This window comes from Rhinoraja longicauda, chromosome 13, assembly GCF_053455715.1.
Source record: "Rhinoraja longicauda isolate Sanriku21f chromosome 13, sRhiLon1.1, whole genome shotgun sequence".
In the NCBI taxonomy this organism is placed as follows: domain Eukaryota; kingdom Metazoa; phylum Chordata; class Chondrichthyes; order Rajiformes; family Arhynchobatidae; genus Rhinoraja; species Rhinoraja longicauda.
The window spans coordinates 36,093,651-36,113,227 of NC_135965.1; the positions used below are offsets into that span (position 1 = coordinate 36,093,651).

Sequence of the window (19,577 nt, forward strand, 5' to 3'; positions counted from 1 at the left end):
AATTGAAGGCCCCATCAGCTAAAGAATTGTAAACATCTGTCTTTAGAATAGTGCCAGGGAATCACGCACTCAAATAGGGAATTGGGACGGCATCAGTTGTAAAACCTCTGTTCGCAATGGTACTTATTAAATTGCAGTGTTTGAATTGCTTGTGTTTCTTGTGCTATAGATTTTCTGATTCAGGGGCAAGAGTGTGAGCACATAGTTAAGGTTGTCAATGTTCAAAATATTCATGGCTCAAACGAGAAGACACTGCTGTGGTGGATTAAGAAATGAGTGAATGGGAAATAATGCCTTTTTGTTGTGACTTGATTTTTCATCATACATCCTCAAAGTTTATCATTGAAGGCATTGTTTTTTTTTTTCCTACCGTAAGAAAATGTATCTAATGGAATATAACTTGACAAAATGTATGTAATCATTTTTTAGTGTGTTCATACTTGAGGGTTTTTCAGATTGTTTTTAAAAAAAACATGTAAACAAGTTCATGTTGTGCCAAAAAGCATTTTGGCTTTTATGCAGTATTTTGTTAACATTAAAAATATCTCTTTAACTTAGTGCCGATCCCACGGGAAGATGACGGAAGAGGTAATAGTAATTGCCAAGTTTGACTATGTGGCCCAGCAGGAGCAAGAGCTGGACATAAAGAAGAACGAGCGGTTGTGGCTGTTGGATGACTCCAAATCATGGTGGCGAGTTCGCAACTCCACAAACAAAACTGGCTTCGTACCTTCAAATTATGTGGAAAGGAAAAACAGTGCCAGGAAAGCTTCTATTGTGAAAAATCTGAAGGATACATTGGGTAAGTTACTTGTCCAAAATGCGTGCTTCATGATTGTAACATTTCTTTTTTCACATTACTATTTTAGCCCTGATAAGAACCGTGTCTTTATTGAAGATTTATCACAGAATATAACATCAATTGTGAAGGTCAACAGACTTGATCCTGAGGAAAAATCATTGCAGCACTCAGTTCGTTGGAAGCCTTAGTGGGTATTACAATGATTAAACCAGGCAGATCGTTGTGTCGCATACAACGAAGATATTATCCTACTACGTTCATGTTCTTTTAAGCACCAGTTGTTTAAAAGTTGTTCAAATACACTTGCATTTGCAACAGTTGGTACTACTGCACTGGTTAAATATTATTATTGACCATTTGATAAGTGTTAAATTTCACATTCTAGCAGGTACGTTTCTCATAAGTAGAACATGTTATACCTCTTATTTATTAATAGGGTGTTTATTAATAGGGTATTAAATTATTAAAACATTAGCTCAGAGCCTTTATTTCGTTGCAATCTTAATTGTAGAAACAGACTTTTTAGAAATCAATTATGCCTCAAAATATGGTGCCGATTCTCTTTGCGATTTGTAAATATTTATTTCCGATTTGATTATTAGACAGCGTGAATCACCAGTTATCTATTGAAATTAATTCTCAAGCTATTTGTTACATATGTTGATCTTTGCTAGTAAATAATATAAGGTGGTTCAAGGATCTGTGAAGTGTTTTGAGGGATAACTGCAAAGATTAGCTTTATCTTTCATGTTACTATGATTTAGCTATGATCAATCATGTTTGCTTGCTGTCAAGTGAGAAACGGAAGTAAAATAATGTAAATCAGAAATAACAAGTATCACTTCCCTACCAAGCAGAGACCAGAGACTAATGGGAAAGTACTTGTTGGCTGCGTGGGTTTTTTTTTTTTTCTATAGCAGTCCTTACTGTAGGTACTTTAAAGGAATAGTATAGAGAAGCATCCCTGTTACTTTCCCATTTTTTTTCTTCCTCATTGAGTACAAATTCCAAGCACAAATTTTGAAAATTAAATGTTTCTAGTTCAGAATTTTTATTCTGAATTGCTATTGCAAGGCGAGTGTTAAATGACACGGTTGCCTTAAGAAGTGGAATACTGACCAACCTCTGAGCCAACTCCACAATTACACATAGATTATATCTGATAGGAACACTAATGTCTCTTAAAGAGAAACCTCATTTAAATCATTTAATCCTGGATGTGACGGAGATAGATGAGAGTATCAACATCAGACAGATTTCGGCTGAAACAGCAAAAGACAGTTTGTATGATGGGTGGTTCCACATGAGGAAGCTTGTCTATCGATGAAAAGACAAAGAATAGGCTGGTGTAACCTGAAACAGTAACCAGATAGGGATGTGAGGTTAGTGGTAAGCATGTTGAATTTACCACCAGCCGTCAAATTATTGCTTTCTCTCTTGTGTTCAAATGAAGGAAATTCATGTAAGAGTGAGGATGACAGCGCAATGGAGAATGAGGCCCAAATACATTTCTATGTTTTGTGGTAGATGGAAAAAAATACATTGTACCACATATTTAAAATGAATATTCCTATGTTTTTGATGGAATGTAGAATAATAAAAAACATTTTTTTAAACTGGAGTTTACCAAAATTGTGTGACAAGCAAGTAAATTAGGAACTGTCTGACTTATAAGTGTAAGTGGACCGTCTGTGTAAGAAAGCAATCTTTATTTTCATATTTTGTCGTGTTTTGCATATTTTTGTTCTGGATTTTAACCTCTGAAGTTGAAGTGAGAGCCAGTTTGATATAAGTGTTAATGCTACTTTTCTCAGTGTCAATATGTTCGTGCTTTTACCCCACGATTGTGGGTGTGGGCCTGGTGGATCAAAGCCTGTTTTAATGCTGTATAACTATACTGGTAAAGACACTCAAAATCATTGCCTAACTCACTTGCTGCTTATTCACTGCACATTCATTGTACATTCTGGAAGTGGATCGAATGGCTGTATTGGATAAGTGGATCGAATGGCTGTATTGTAAGTTAAATTTTCAATTGAACTAGACTGTTTTTGGGTATGATTTCTGGTTCAATCCTGACCTTGGTTGGTGTGTGTGTGTGTGTGTGTGGAGTATGCATGTTCTCTCTGTGACCTGCATGGGTTTTCTACGAGATCTTCGGTTTCCTCCCACACTCCAAAGACATTTTTTTCTATTACAAATCTCAAATTGTGGAGTACAGAGGCAAATAAATAAATGATGGGTCTTTGCCCCAAACATTATGGAGGGCACTGTGGAAATACTGTTATTGGTTCATTATTAACTCTTGCACAAAGATGCAGTGAAAAACTGTTGTGTTCTAACCAGGCAAATCATACCATGCAAATCATATATTGGATAGTGCAGATGTAAAAAAAGTGCAAGAGCCACAGTGAGGTTGGAAGATTGGGAATCCATGCTTAGACTATATTCGGCATTAACCCTAGATTCTTGTGAAAAACTATGAAGCCAGTTCAAATGGGTGAAATAAAACTTGTTTATTATGACCTGTTCACTTTCAGCTAATAGATTGATCTTTCTCTTGTGCTGGGGAACAATTTGAAAGAGGGCTGAGTACGGAAAGGATACACAATATGCTCTGGCTCTGAGACTTGAATGTCTGCCACGTGGTGGATTTACTATTGGTGAGTCCTGTGTAACATGACTGCCACAATGGATCTGCAGCAGCCAGTGAGAGCCAAAAGGGGGAAGAAATTCTCTTTCAGTTCATCCTACTAATTCATCAGTTACTTCCACCAATATTTTATGAATAGATATATTTGCATCAGAAGCACAGAGCATGTGGAGACTCACTGGCGCCCCCTCCATACTGTTGTGAACCATGCCACTATTCTAAATGGAGAAGGTTCAAAACCTGTGCATCCATCATTTGCTGTTGGCTACATCAGCAGCCGTTGAACTGTAGTCCATCATTGTCTGTAACTTTGATTATATCTCCCACTCTGCTGTTATCACTAAATCAATATTGGAATACGAGTATAATTTGTGCCCAAGGACATGTCAGGAAAAAATCTGTAGGTACCTGATAATTATTTGTGAATATGAAGTCGTAGAATCAATTTTGTGCAAAACAACAGAGATGCCATATTGTCGGAAATACAAATGGATTGAGCCAAAGCTGTGTGGAGATAACTTATCATAAATGATAGACTGTAAATGATGATGAAGCAATGATTTTCAGCTGGGTGTTATTGAATTATCCATCTTATCGTTCTTCAACATCACAAGCTATTCATTATTCAAGTTAATTTGCACCATGTAAAACCAAGAAGTGGTTGAATAGATGCAGCAAAAACCAGTGAATCCCAGCATCTGTCCTCCGGTAGTAAATTCATGCACTCAAACAAGTCAAACATCAAATCATAACCTTCAATTAGAGTTTTAGCACTTGCAGGTACCTAACGGCACTTCCTATCCCTTGACATTCCGTCACGGGCAGGCCAAGGATGGGTGCAAGGGAATGGCATTAAGTTCCCCTCCAAATTGTATAGCATACTGCCCTGAAATTAATTTCTCATTCCTTTGCCTATTTCTGGATGCAAATCTTGAAATTCATTTCCTGAAGTACTTTGAGAGTACCTTTTCGCCGATGGAATAGACTGGTTCAAGAAGGTGGCAGCATTCACCATAGGTGCATTAGGGAATTTGTACTGAATGCCAACCTGTGCTGCCAACCAACAATGCTGCACCTCGTGAATTATTGAAAATAAACTGGCATGCTTGGAAGCAAACAATTTTCTATAATAGATTCGCAATGCAGAGAATAAAATCCTTTCATTTCTATGCCTGTCATTTTTACTTTATTTCTACTTTAAACATAACATTATCAAATAAATGAAAACATTTTTTTTGACATTGTAAAGAAATGTTACAGCAGGGCAAAAATCAAACCCTGCAGATCCTATAAATCTGCCATGGAACAGAAAATGTTGGAAATGGGGAGGAAATCTGGCAACCTGCAGAACGACGAACAGGGTTAACTTTTCATGTCAATTATCCTTCATCAGAATTGGAAACGTGAGAAAACAAAAATATTACCTAGATTCGGTGCTGGAATTATAATGAAAGCCAGCTTAGTTTTTATAAAACTTGAACTGAAGATAATCTTTCTGCATATTGGTGAGTGCAGTTATATTTTTGAGCTGAAAACTGCTTAAAGAACAAGAATTCTTTGGTTTCAGGTTGAAAAATGTTGAGTTTAATACCTGAAGTAAAATGGTTTAATCAAAAAAATATATAAAATGCTAACAGAGTAAATATGATATTAGAAATATCCTTTCCCCATTGATTGGCTTTGTCTTTCTGGATTTTTTTTCCTGCATATCCAAATGTATTTGATGGCAAAAAGATGTGCTGGGGATACTCAGTGGTCAGGCAGCATCTGTGGAGAAAAATGGATAGACAAAGGTTTGGGTTGGGACTCTTCAAACATCCCTGGGATGGCGGGACTTACATATGAGGAAAGACTAGATAGACTGGGCTTGTACTCGCTGGAATTTAGAGGACTGAGGGGGGATCTTATAGAAACATATAAAATTCTTAAGGGGTTGGAGAGGCTAGATGCGGGAAGATTGTTCCCGATGTTGGGGGAGTCCAGAACCAGGGGTCACAGCTTAAGGATAAGGGGGAAGTCTTTTAGGACCGAGATGAGAAAACATTTCTTCACACAGAGAGTGGTGAGTCTGTGGAATTATCTGCCACAGAAGGTAGTTGAGACCAGTTCATTGGCTATATTTAAGAGGGAGTTAGATGTGGCCCTTTTTGCTAAAGGTTATCAGGGGGTATGGAGAGAAGGCAGGTACAGGCTACTGAGCTGAATGATCAGCCATGATCATATTGAATGGCGGTGCAGGCTCGAAGGGCCAAATGGCCTACTCCTGCACCTATTTTCTATGTTTCTATGTTAATATTGGGTAGGTTTTAGTCATGATGACATCCATTGTTGAAACTAGGTTATGATGACATAATATTTTATAGAAAGGGACTTTCAATAGACAATAGTAGGCCATTCGGTCCTTCAAGCCAGCACCGCCATTCAATGTGATCATGGCTGATCAATCACAGTCAGTACCCCGTTCCTGCCTTCTCCCCACCGCTATCTTTAAGAGCTCTATCTAGCTCTCTTGAAAGCATCCAGAGAATTGGCCTCCGCTGCCTTCTGAGGCAGAGAATTCCATAGATTTACAACTCTGACTGAAAAAGGTTTTCCCTCATCTCTGTTCTAAATGGCCTATCCTTTATTCTTAAACTGTGGCCCCTAGTTCTGGACTCCCCCAACATTGGGAACATGTTTCCTGCCTCTAATGTGTCCAATCCCTTAATCTTATATGTTTCAATAAGAATAATTTGCCTTTCCACTAATATTGTGTGCTTAGTTTAGAGATACAGTGCAGAAGCAGGGCCTTCGGCCCACTGAGTCCATGCCGACCAATGATCACTAACACTGTCCTAAACATACTAGGGACAATTTACAATTTTAACAAGCCAATCAACCTACAAACCTGTACATCTTTGGAGTGTGGGAGGGAACCGGAGCTCCCGGAGAAAACTCACGCAGGTCACGGGGAGAATGTACAAACTCTGTACGGACAGCACACGTAGTCAGGATCGAATCCGGGTCTCTGGCGCTGTAAGGAGGCAACTCTACTGCTGTGTGTGTTGCTGTAAGAAAGTAAGAGTTTCATTGTTCCATTTAGGATATATGACAATAACACACTCTTGTGATACACCACCCTATCCAACTTCTGAATAAACATTCAAGTAGTTATCTGCTTCAATCTGAAGTCAATGTCCTTTCCTCAAATACAGTCTCTGGTAACATTAAGCAATTCTCCTTGCATTCGTCCACTTGAGTTTCCTGGATACGACCCACCCCATGATCACTCCGTACCTAAACCTATAGGGTACTCGTTACCCTGCCTTCGCAATCCAACCCTTAACTATAGGAAACAAATATGGTACTCTATCACAAGGTCTCCGTAGAGGGCTATGCCCTCTAGTACACATTCAACACTAGAGGGCATAGCTGTCAAGTGAGAGAAGGAAAATTTAATGGAGATGTGCAGGGCAAGTTTTTTTAGACAGTAGTCTGGGGCTGGAACACATTGCCAGGGGTGGTAGTAGAGGCAGATACAATTGTGGTGTTTGAGGCTTTTGGATAGGCACATGGAAGTGCAGGAGTAGAGGGATATGGATCGTGTACAGCTGATGTGATCAGTTTAACGTTGCGTTATGTTCAGCACAAACATTGAGGGCCGAGGGGCCCGTTCCTGTGCTGTGCGGTTCAATTATTCTATCTTTTGCAGTGTCTTCAACTTAAGAGACAAGCTTATCAATCAGACAAACTTCTTGCTGTGAAACCTACCATAACTTGTGTGACATATCTGGTCGCCCTATTCCATTTAAAAAAATCCCACCCCAGTAAATAACAAGGCTGATGCGGCTAACCTTGGGTTTACTGGCAGCCATGATGCTAGTCCTTGTTGCTTCTGATCGCTGCCTGACTAGATTGGGGAATGTGTTTTATGTCAGCATTATTTAACCCCGCCTTCCATGTGAAGAGTGATTAGGTCATTGTGGGTTCAAGTTGCAGTGTTGAGCAGAGTCATTGAGCCTGTAATCCAGGCTGACACTTATGTGCATTTCTGAGGGAGTACTGTGCTATCAAGTAATTCCCTTGTGGGAAATTAGCTGTTAAAGCGAGGCATTATGCTGCCCTCAATGGTTGTAAATACAGTACATTCAGAAAATATTCAGGCCCCTTCACTTTTTCCACATTTTGTTATGTTGCAACCTTATTTTAACATGGATCAAATTCTCTTTCTTTCATCAATCTACACACAATACCCCAGAATGAAGAAGCGAAAACAGGTGTTTAGAAATTTTTGCAAAGTAATTAAAAAGAAATAACTGAAATATCACATTTACATAAGTATTCAGACTCTTTGCTATGACACTCAAAATTGAGCTTGGGTTCATCCTCTTTCCATTGATTATCCTCAATGTTTCCACAATTTGATTGGAGTCCACCAGTGGTAAATTAGATTGATTTGACATGATTTCGAAAGGCACACACCTGTCTAAACAAAGTCCCACAGTTGACAGTGCATGTCAGACCAAAAACCAAGCCATGAAGTCGAAAGAATTGTTCGTAGACCTCCGAGACAGGATTGTGTCGAGACACAGCTCTGCAGAAGGGTATAAAGGGTACCAGAGAGATCCTTGATGAAACCCTGCTTCAGAGCGTTCTGGACCTCGGACTGGGGCAGAGGATCCCCTCCCAACAGGACAACGACCCTACGCACACAGCAAAGACAGCGCAGGAGTGGCTTCGTGACAAGTCTATGAATGTCCTTGAGTGGCCTAGCCAGAGCCCAGACTTGAACCCGATCCAACATCTCTGGAAGGACCTGAAAATAGCTGTGCATTGACGCGCCCCATCCAACCTGACAGTTTGAGAGGATCTGCAGAGGAGAATGGGAGAAATTACCCAAATACAAGTGTGCCAAGCTTGTAGCACATATCCAAGAAGACTTGAGGCTGTAATGGTTGCCAAAGGTGCCTCAGCAAAGTACTGAGTCAAGGGTCTGAATACTTATGTATCATATCATATCATATCATATCATATATATACAGCCGGAAACAGGCCTTTTCGGCCCACCAAGACCGTGCCGCCCAGTGATCCCCGTACATTAACACTATCCTACACCCACTAGGGACAATTTTTACATTTACCCAACCAATTAACCTACATACCTGTACGTCTTTGGAGAAATGTGATATTTCAGTTATTTCTTTTTAATTACTTTGTAAAAATTTCTAAACACCTGTTTTTGCTTTTTTATTATGGGGTATTGTGTGTAGATTGGTGATAAAGAAAATTAATCCATTTTTAAATAAGGCTGTAACATATCAAAATGTTGAAAAAGTGAAGTGGTCTGAATACTTTCCGAATGCACTGTATCTGTCTGATTTTGAATAAGAACATAGGAATTTCAATATATATCTATTACCAGCCAGAATCCCATTGCTATTGGTGTGTGTAAATTGGCTGCAGCATTTCTGATGTTAGTAATATCTGCTTATCAGAAAATACGTTTGAAGTACGTTCCTCAAGTGGTCATACAATCTGGAGATAGTGAAAGTTACGGCATAATTCAATTTATATTCGTTTTGTGGTTAAGTTTGGTATTTGTTGGCTAGTAACTTGTGCTCCAGAAAATTCACCAGCAAGAGCTAACGCCTTCAGAAACAAAAGCTGAACAGAAAATATTCCTTTTTCTGGTAATGTACTTGACATCCCTGAGCTGACCATGATTTAGTTACTGTGATTTTGATACAACTAGTAACCCCTTGTCCTTTTTACAGCCTGAATTTCCGATACCTGCCTTTTTGCCAGGGAAGTTCATTTTACCCTGTGAGGTTGTGTTACTGTAATTTTCTCCGGCTGCTGATCGAGAAACACTATACAAAATGTACAATGCTTATGGTGAATCAAAAGGTTGCTTACATCAAGTTTGGTGTTCATGAGAATCCATTTCCTGCTATTCTTCTTGGTTGACCTTTATTAATGTATATTTTCTTATATGACCGTTTTGCTCCCTAACTATCTTCGCATTTCATGAGCGACCTGAGATTTATTTTTTTCTTTAAATGTTCACTGTTCAGTATTAACAATGTGGTACTGCAAAATAAATGTGGCAGAATAGATTTGAAAAGGCAGAGAAACAATGTTGTTTTGGTTTCATCTATTCACCTTGCCTAAAAAAGAACACAATTTTCCTCAGCTGGATTGGGTAATATAAGCAAATGGTAGACACAAAGCTGGAGTAACTCAGCGGGTCAGGCAGCATCTCTGGAGAAAAGGACTGGGTGACGTTTCGGGTCGAAACCCTTCAGGCTGAGATTTGGGAAAGGGAAACGAGAGATATAGACAGTGATAGAGAGAGATGTACAATGAATGAATGAAGTACAAAAAGCACATTGCTGCTTTTTGCATATCTTTCATTCATTGGTTCTATATCTCTCTAAAATCACCATCTATGTCTCAAGTTTCCATTTCCCCTGACGCTCAGTCTGAAGAAGGGTCTTGACCCGAAACGTCACCTATTCCTTTCCTCCAGAGATGCTGCTTGACCCACTGAGTAACTCCAGCTTTTGGTGTCTAACCAGTTTAAACCACATCTGCAGTTCCTCCCTACACATAAGCTAATGGAATATTGGTTGTCAATACTAAGAGGATTAAATTTAAGGGTGGGGGGGGTGGGAATTATGCTGCAACTATGATTAAACCTCCATTGGAGTACCATGAGCAGTACTGGCCATCGGAACGAGTGCAATGCAATTTTACCAGAACGATACTTGGCATCAAGAGTTCAATTTCAAGGAGGATTTGCACAGACCAGGTTTTGCTTTCATGGAATTTCAAAGATTATGTCACAAACATCTTCATCAAATCACACTAAAAGGAAACGGTTTATGGTTTATTTACCCTATTTCAATTAGTTGAGGCGTCTAGGATATAGTATGAATTACAATTGTGATGTAAAAAAAATGCAACTGCATCTTTAAGTGTGAAGTTGGGAAACACTAGCACAAAAATTATTGAAAATTTATCTGAACAACAGCTGATTTGAGTATCATTGGTAATCTTAAATAATCATTTTTATCAGTCAGTGGTTGAGGAATATGGAACAAAAACAATTACACGGACTTGGGTTGCAGATTTATTGCAATTTATTTTACATCAATTTATTGTGAGGTTTTTCTATTGAAATGTTCCACCCTTTCTAGGAGGTAGTATTATTCACATTTCTGCATGCACCTAAATATTTTAACGTTCCAAAATGGTGCTTTCTCAATAAATGTTCCCCTCTCAACTGCCCCTTTAAAATATTGACCATTTAGCAGGCAGTCCTGTGAATAATGTAGCTTTCTGCTACCAATCTGAAGTAAGCTGACTTGCCACAGACTAGGAATTAAAAGTCTTTTTCCTGGTCACGGTGATTCACCTGTTTACTGGATGAACAAATCAGACCAGACAATACAAGATTCAATGTTTGACACTCGTCTTCCGAGACTGGCAGTGAACTGGTCTACAAAAGTCCCAATAATGCAAGTTCAATTGAGTAATTAATTGAGGGATTGCAGCAATAATGGACGAGTTTGATCTGCAAATACTTGTTTTCAGTAATCTTGGTGTATTGACACTTTAATAGAAAAATCTGTCGCGTAGGTTGAAGTAACTGTCAACATAAACTGTTTACGAGCTGCTTGCAAATCAGTGTCGTAAGATCACCTGAACAAATTTTGTGCAGCTTGTTCAAGCAACATTTTTAAGGTAGATAGATGGGAGACTAACTGTGTTTGCACAATATTTAATGAAATAGAATATTTCCTGAATTATGTAACAGGGGTGATTTTGGAAGGAAATGAATTGGAGGCAAAGAAGAGGAAGTGGAAGTTGAAAGATTGCTGCAGTTTCTTCTGGTCACGGATTCTTTTGGAATCATTCCTGTAACTTTTCTGAAGTGATGTAATCACTGTTACCATAACGACATGATTCGTTTGTAAGACAGGTTTTGTGAGACTTCAAACCAAATCCTTTGAGTGGTTGTGAGTTATCTGAAATCCTGTGGATTGATTTGCTGCCTGGTCACGTGCTCTGGAATTGGGGTGTGTCTGGGCTGATAATTGTGGAATGGTTGCTGAGTGTTTCATTTGTGCTTCATTTACCCAAGTTGAACACACAGAAGAATGGAATCGGTTAATATTATCAAGCAGCTTTTCAGTAAGTAATATTTTCCTTGATGAATTGGTAACCAATTGTCCATTTAATGAAACTCAAGTTAAAATGAGCCAACACAGCAAGTGTTACATTTTACTAAGTTTTCTGGATTCTGATCAGTGATCTAGATTTTCATGGCAAGAGTTGTGGATTAAGAGACTTTATCGTGTCGTACAAATCTGCAAACTGAATTTATAAATGTTGCTACATGCAAGTAATTATTTTGCCTTTATCTGATGTTAATAGGAAAAGTGTCAATTCATTTGAAAATGGAGGGTTGCTATTTCTAAAAATACTTTGCGACTTGATGTGTCAGCACTGAAGTTGCAGGACTGTAACATTCACAGCCTCAAATACATAGCTGTATTTGCCTTGAAATGATATAACTTCAACATTTCCAATCTTTTGATTTTGACTACAAACTCTCTTCACTTATTTAAACCTGATATTTTAGAAAAGCAAACTTTTAAAAAACTGACTTGGTGTTGGCACAAGATTGCATCTGGGAAATGTACAATGGAATTATTTGATACTTTTTTTGGATGTGTGTCAAGAAAATGTCATGAAAAACAACTTGAGATTTGTAGTTTAATTTATTTACATAGAAACATAGAAAAATAGGTGCAGGAGTAGGCCATTCGGCCCTTTGAACCAGCACCGACATTCAATATGATCATGGCTGATCATCTAAAATCAGTACCTTGTTCCTGCTTTTTCCCCATATCCGTTGATTCCTTTCGCCCTAAGAGCTAGATCTAACTCTCTCTTGAAAACATCCAGTGAATTGGCCTCCACTGCCTTCTGTGGCAGAGAATTCCATAGATTCGTAACTCTCTGGGTGAAGAAGTTTTTCTTCATCTCTGTCCTAAATGGCCTACCCCTTTTTCTTAAACTGTGACCCCTGGTTCTGGACTCTCCCAACATCAGGAACATTTTTCCTGCATCTAGCCTGTACAATCCTTTAAGAATTTTATGTTTCTATACAAGATCTGATATAATGGAATTGAACCAGGGGCAGAATAATTTTTTTTAAGCAGAAATGAAGTACCCAGGTTAATTATCCTGACAACTCTGCATTTATCTCCCGATTAAGTGAACAGTACTAACCAGATTTTAACCATGCCAATCTCCAACACTTGGGTATTCTCTCCTAAACATTTAGTGCTTCTTTCTCATTGTTGTGCCTTAATCTCCTTTGCATGGCTTGTAGCCAAATTTTGTTATTTACTCTCCTGCAAAGCAATTTAGAACATTTTATAAGTACAGTATTAAAGGTGCAGTACAAACTCTGTTTTATCATCTGTGAGTCAACTGGATGGGCAGGTAAAACAGGCTCAAAGCCAGGATACTTGTGAATGCCTGTATATATTCTGCGTTGACATGCTCTTATGGAAAAAAAACATTCAACTGGTAATTGCTGTTCAGTTACAAGTTGAATAAGGGGGAGCAGAAACATTGATCTTTATATTAAGTAGTATAAGAAAATAACTGCAGATGCTGGTATAACTCGAAGGTATTTATTCACAAAATGCTGGAGTAACTCAGCAGGTCAGGCAGCATCTCGGGAGAGAAGGAATGGGTGATGTTTCGGGTCGAGACCCTTCTTCTCCTTCTCTCCCGAGATGCTGCCTGACCTGCTGAGTTACTCCAGCATTTTGTGAATAAATACCTTCGAACTTTATATTAACACGGTTCTTGGAGTTCTTGTCTCTATGAATTTAAGTCAAGACTAATTATTTGTTGTTTCCATTTCTTGGCAGTAGTCCGCCATTTTGAGAGACTGGGTGGCTGACAGGTGGTTATGATTGAAGACAGACACAAAAAGCGGAGTAACTCAGTGGATCAGGCAGCATCTCAGGAGAAAAAGAATGGGTGACGTTTTGGGTCGAGACACTTTTCCAGACCAAGCAGGGTCTCAACCCAAAATGTCACCTATTCCTTTTCTCCAGAGATGCTGCATGACCTGCTGAGTTATTCAAGCTTTTTGTATCTGTGTTTGGTTTAAACAACGGGTGCAAGCAGTAGGACATGGGGCACTTATTAGTTCGGTTATTGAGGGCCTAGGGAAGAGATTGCAAGGGCATGGACAAAGATCTTTGTATCTTCTCTAGCTACAGGCAAAAGCCTGGGGGACTGAAAAGCAGTCAATGTGGTTATTTTGTTTAAGGGATGTTGAAATAATCTAAGATACCGGAGGCCGGTGAGTCTTACGTTTGTGGTAAGGACTCAATTGGAGAGGATTTTTGGGATAGGATTTGCACTAATTTGCTAGAGGATGGGATAACTAGGGTCCATAAACATGGCTTAGTCTTCAGCAGATTGACTAAGCTTTTTGATGTGATGACAACGAGACTGATGAGGGTATTCGATGGTTGTTGTCCACATGGATTTTAGTAAGGCATTCAATAAAGTCTCTCAGTCAGCTGATCCAGAAGATTAATATGCATGAGATCCACGGTGCTGAAAATTGGACATGGTTACCGTAAAGACAAGTTAGATTTGGGTTTGAATATTTTAATATGATTACATCCCATCTGGCCTAAATTTGTAATTTTGGGGAACCTGCCCACCAACAACAGTAGGTACTTGAGAGACATGAAGGAGATGGCAAGAGATGGGATGATGGAAAGAGCAGAGGCAGCAGGTGAAGGTTGGGAGTGAAATCTAGAGGAAAATTATTCAACTCTCATTTTGAATCCTAACATAAATTGAATATGTGTTAATAAATATGAAATGAAGCCACCCTATCAGATTATCCATGACTTGTGTTGACTATCTGAATATGACTGATGGCTGCACTTCTTGGGTCAGGAAGTGCTGGTAATCTCCTTATTTGACATAGCCCTCTGCTGAAAATGTACATTTGTGGGCAGTGGGCAAGGACAATGGTGTGGCTGTGGTACTATCGTTCAATAGTTGTCCAGTATTTGTTCATTCAATTTTACACACAAAGTCTAGAACTGGGTGGGGGGGTTGGTGGTGAGGATTGGGAGACAGTGGTGGGTGGGGATGCAGGCTTGTGACCATAAATCCATAATTTTGCATCAATCGTGTCTTGAGTGAAAAAGAAATGCTGGGGAAGATAAATATCAGCATTAAAAATCCATGTCAGAAAATTGTTTGTCGATATAACCAGAATTCATATCGTATCTCGGCCCACTTCAAACGCTGGGTTTCAATGATTAAAGTTTAAGCTAGAGCCCCTTCCTTTCATTCCTGGAGACCTACTTATGAAAGTTAAATATTGCATCTTGGTCCCTATTTACAAAGGCAGAGAATGCATTCAGGAGAAAGCGATGAATTCTAATATCACATTTTGTATGTGCATTTGTTTAGTGAATACATTGTCATTCAAAAAGTCGTCTTTTTCTATACTACTTGCATGTTAAAAGTAATGTGAACAATGTACAAGGCAGGATGTTGTGCAAGGCCTTCCTCGTGTGCTGACTTGCTTCAAATTACAGACCTGTCGGTTTAAGAAGGTGGAACAGCACAGTCTTTGGTCATTTTGTACTGAAAGCCTGTTCACTGTTGCAGGGAGATTGAATGTCTTCAGCTATATAGATCGATATCATGTTGAGTTGCTAAACCTCTAAACCAGAAGTGAGACTCAATTCAATGAAGAGGTCCCTTGGCAATCAACAGAATTCAAAATAACACTCCCTGATTTTAATTATGAAGAAATGATATAAATTACTCAGTGAAGCGGAGGGCGTTGGTCCCAAACAGTCATCATTTTTACCGTTGGGTTACTACTTGGGGCAGCGCATCCATCATTGGCAATAGGAGTTGGTGTATTGAAATGGTTGCAGTTATTGTGCCAGATATATTGTTGCACAGTTGCTTGTCTCCCTGCATTGATCTGGATTTCATTGATTTTCTTTTCCGTTTAACTTTCAACATAGCAGGGAAAGTTACAACTTAATGTTTCTCTGGAACAAAACATTGACAAAAACATGCTGATTACATTCTTGGTTTCACATATTTTGCATTCCGATAAAATGCAATGAAATAAATATAAGCACCAAATCGCAATAAATAAAGGTCCTGACCCAAAATCACATCTGTCCATTTCCCTCCTAGATGCTATCTAACATGCTGAGTTCCTCTGGCAGTTTTTCTTACTCAGGATTTCCGAGTCTGCTCCTTTTGTGTCTCCATCTTACATTAAATCAGGTTTTATCAGCACGTATTCCATGGTATAGTAATTAAACATTGGTGCGAACATAACCACCACCTTTCGTGATCAGGAAATAAGGGCTATTTGCAATAGATTTTGAGGCAAAGAAATGAAACCTATTAATATGTTAATTATAATAATAATAATAATAATACATTTTATTTATATAGCGCTTTTCATATACTCAAAGGCGCTTTACAGAGATTTTGAGAACATAGGGAAATTAATAAATAGATAAATAAGTAAATAAATAAATGAACAGAGAAAGGAGACAGTAGGTGAGGTGACCTTCAGTGGTTGAAGGCAGTACTGAACAGGTGAGACTTCAGCGATGTTTTGAATGTGGTGAGTGTGGGGGAGTCTCTAACGGTTTGGGGTAATGAGTTCCATAGGGTGGGAGCAGCGATGGAGAAAGCCCTGTCCCCCCAGGATCTGAGTTTAGTCCGGATGTGGGGGGATAGGAGATTGGCAGCGGCAGAGCGGAGGGTGCAGGTGGGAGTGTGCCTGTGGAGGAGGTCGGTCAGGTAGGATGGGGCCAGGTTATGGAGGGCTTTGTAGGTTATGAGGAGGATTTTGTACTGGATTCTCTGGGGGATGGGGAGCCAGTGGAGTTTATAAAGGACGGGGGTGATATGGTCACGGATCGAGGTGTGTGTGAGTAGACGGGCAGCGGAGTTTTGAATGTATTGAAGTTTATTGATGATTTTTGAGGGTGCGCCATAGAGGAGGCTGTTGCAGTAGTCCAGACGGGAGGTGATGAAGGCGTGGATGAGGGTTTCTGCAGCTGTGGAGGAGAGGGATGGACGGAGACGGGCAATGTTTTTGAGGTGGAAGAAGGCTGTCTTTGTGATGTGTTTGATGTGTTTGTCGAAGGAGAGGGTTTGATCAAGGATGATTCCAAGATTCCGGATGTGAGGTGAGGTGGATACTGGGAGACCATCAATGTTGAGGATGAAGTTTTGGGTGGATTTGGTGAGCATTTTTGGACCAATGATGATGATTTCAGAGTCAAAGCACTTTGAATTTACATTTTCAAAACAACTTTTAAAAATGATTCTTTTTTCAGTGGTCTTATGCTCTCCCATACCTATTTTGGCTTTCTTTGTGATCAGTCAGTACCACATAGCTTAAAAGATTAGGAGGCGTGGCTGCGTTCTGCAGCTGCGGCTCACCGGCAGTCTCTCTGTCTTTTTATTTGGTTTTTGTCTATTGTTATCGTTTAAATGTACGTTTTGATTTATTTTTAACTCTGTTTATGTGGTGGGGGGGTGGAGGAAACCTTTTTTTCCAATCTCCTCCTCAACGGAGATGCGACCTTTATCGTGTCGTATCTCCGTTCGCGCTACGGCCTAACACCGTGGAGTCGGCGGCCTCCAGCTGGGATCGACCTTGAAGACTCCGGTCGCAGGGCCTGGACTTGCCATCTCGGAGGCTTCGGCCGTGGGCCCTGCAGACCGCAACATCTGGAGTTCGCAGGTCCCTGGCTGGCGACCGGCTTTCGGGAGCTCCAGCTGTAGCAGCTTCGACCGCCCCGGAGCGCGAGGTTTGATCGACCCGCTCGCAGGCCCTTCATCGCCCTGCGTGGCCTGGCCTCCGCACTTTCCATCGCCCGGTGGGGGCTCAGGACCTTCATTGGCCTGCTCGGCTCGGCCCTGGGACTTTCCATCGCCCGGTGGGGGCTCAAAAGTCGGGAGCCTCGATCGCCTCGTGGCACCACGGGAGAAGAATGAGGAGGAGATAAGACTTTTCTTTGCCTTCCATCACAGTGAGGGTGTGCCTGGAGCAATCACTGTGATGGCTGTTTGTGTTAAAATTGTAATTGTGGTCTTTATTGTCTACTGCCGACCCTGACGTGAGAGGACGCTGGCGCTATTTGTTCGCCGCTTCTCCATCAGGACAGTTCGTCTGTTTGTTTTTATGTCATGACTGTTTTGTAAAGCGTCTTTGAGCACTTGGAAAAGCGCTATATAAAATAAATGTTTATTATTATCATTATTATTATTAATATAATTATAATTTCCTGTAAACTGAACTTTATGCAATATCAGAAGTGAAAGCTGAAAATATTTTAGTCAGTAGCTATTACTGATTACTCGGATAAAAGCCTTTTTGGATTATCAACACTGTATCAGGACTGCATGCGATCTGCACATATTTAAAAATCACGAGACAGTATCTGGGATTCTGTTGTGGTGACAGATTGGGAATAGAAACTGTAGCATTGGTAGCATTGAGTATTTTACAGAGTGCACAACTTGGGGTTTGACAAACGCTCTTTGGATACAATAAATTGTTTAGTGTAGGTTAGTAGATGAACACTGGATTATTTCATAATTCGTGAGATATGTCATTTGAGAAATAAAAATGCTACAAATGGATGATTAATTTGTGACTAAAGAAAATTAGGAATAATGTTATATTGAAAGAAATACATAAAACAACGTGGAGATCATTGGTAGACCAGAACATTGGAAACATTTCAGACATCAACAGCTGGTGACTAAATTAAGGGAGTTGGTTTAATTAAAAAAATGTAAAAATGTATGGGAAGAACTTCAAGCACAGAAAAAAGGAAAAGAACAAACATTTGGTTCCCTTAGAGGATGAGACTGTTAAAAGAAATGGCTACTGAGAAGGAGTGGTGGATGCATTGGTTGTGATCATTCAGCATCTTCTTGATTCTCAAAGGTCCCAGTAGATTGTAAATGGCATGACCCTATTCAAGAAAGGAGGTGGAAGAAAGTAGGAAAATGTTGGCCAGTTAACCTAATGTGTGTTTATAAAAATTCTGAAATCCATTTAAGTTATTAACAGCTTTAAAAAAAAATCTCAATACCATCAAAGAGAATCAGAGGTTTATTCAAGAGGAGTGGTGTTTGACACATTACTGTTCCTAGAGGAAGTAATGAGTAAAGTACACAAAGGGAAAACTGTTGATATAGTATATTTTGATTGCCAGGCACTGGAGAAGGTGGCACATGAAAGACAAAGTTAGAAATCTGGGTACTGGAGAAAAGTAATAAAGTAGTATTGAACTGAACCAGAGACTGAATATTTCTAATAATTGCAGTAAAAAGGTGAACTGTTTTGAAAGGAAATTGTGCCATCAATGCAGGTTTCGTGATCCTTCCATTGGCTGATGTTGTTATTACTGTGTTTGGTGAGTGGTCACACTTGGATTAGCAATTAGACTCTCAGGGCCACAAAATGAGCACTCCCTGTCTGGATCAAGCATTGATCAGATATAACATAACTAAATCTTGCCCAAATTCCAATTTGCTAACTTTCACCATAAGACTATGTCCTCAGGTCTTTGACATTTCCACCCTGGAAAAATGGATCTGACGGTCTATCCTATCTACACCTCTCATAATTTTATATACTTCTATAAGGTTTCCATTCAAAATCTCTCTGTTCCAGAGAAAGCAGTCCAGGTCTGTCCAACCTCTCTTAGCTAATACTCTCTAATCCAGGCAATATTCTGCTAAACCTCTTCTCATCTTATTAGATCATCTAAGTATTTCTAGTGTGTATATAATTGAGGAAATTTAATATAAACAATATATTGGGGTTTTTTGTCCCCTCGTGCTTTAATCTCAACCATATCGTCAATTTTTAATTCTATATATTTAAATCAGAATTGTTATCTACTGTTATGTTTCCTTGATTGAAGTCAAATAATGGGAATTCTTCAGTTTAATTATAGTCTTCCTGTTTATTTTAACCTGTTCACACATGGCACAACTCTTCTGTAGTGCGTTTTGGAGATG

The 19,577-nt window shown here is 39.5% G+C and overlaps 1 protein-coding gene across 2 annotated transcripts in view; it reads left to right on the forward strand.

Moving 5' to 3' along the window:
• The window catches only part of LOC144599639 (SH2/SH3 adapter protein Nck1-like), a 136,992-nt gene that overhangs the window by 91,674 nt on the left and 25,741 nt on the right, over positions 1-19,577 (forward strand). Inside the window, exon 3 of one of the 2 annotated variants that reach the window (XM_078410779.1) lies at positions 559-802. In XM_078410779.1, coding sequence (XP_078266905.1) covers positions 577-802 — 226 coding nt within the window. In that variant the 5' untranslated portion in view covers positions 559-576. Of the gene's footprint in view, positions 1-558; positions 803-11,541; positions 11,631-19,577 lie in introns of those variants that run through there. The other variant, XM_078410781.1, reaches the window with a different exon arrangement.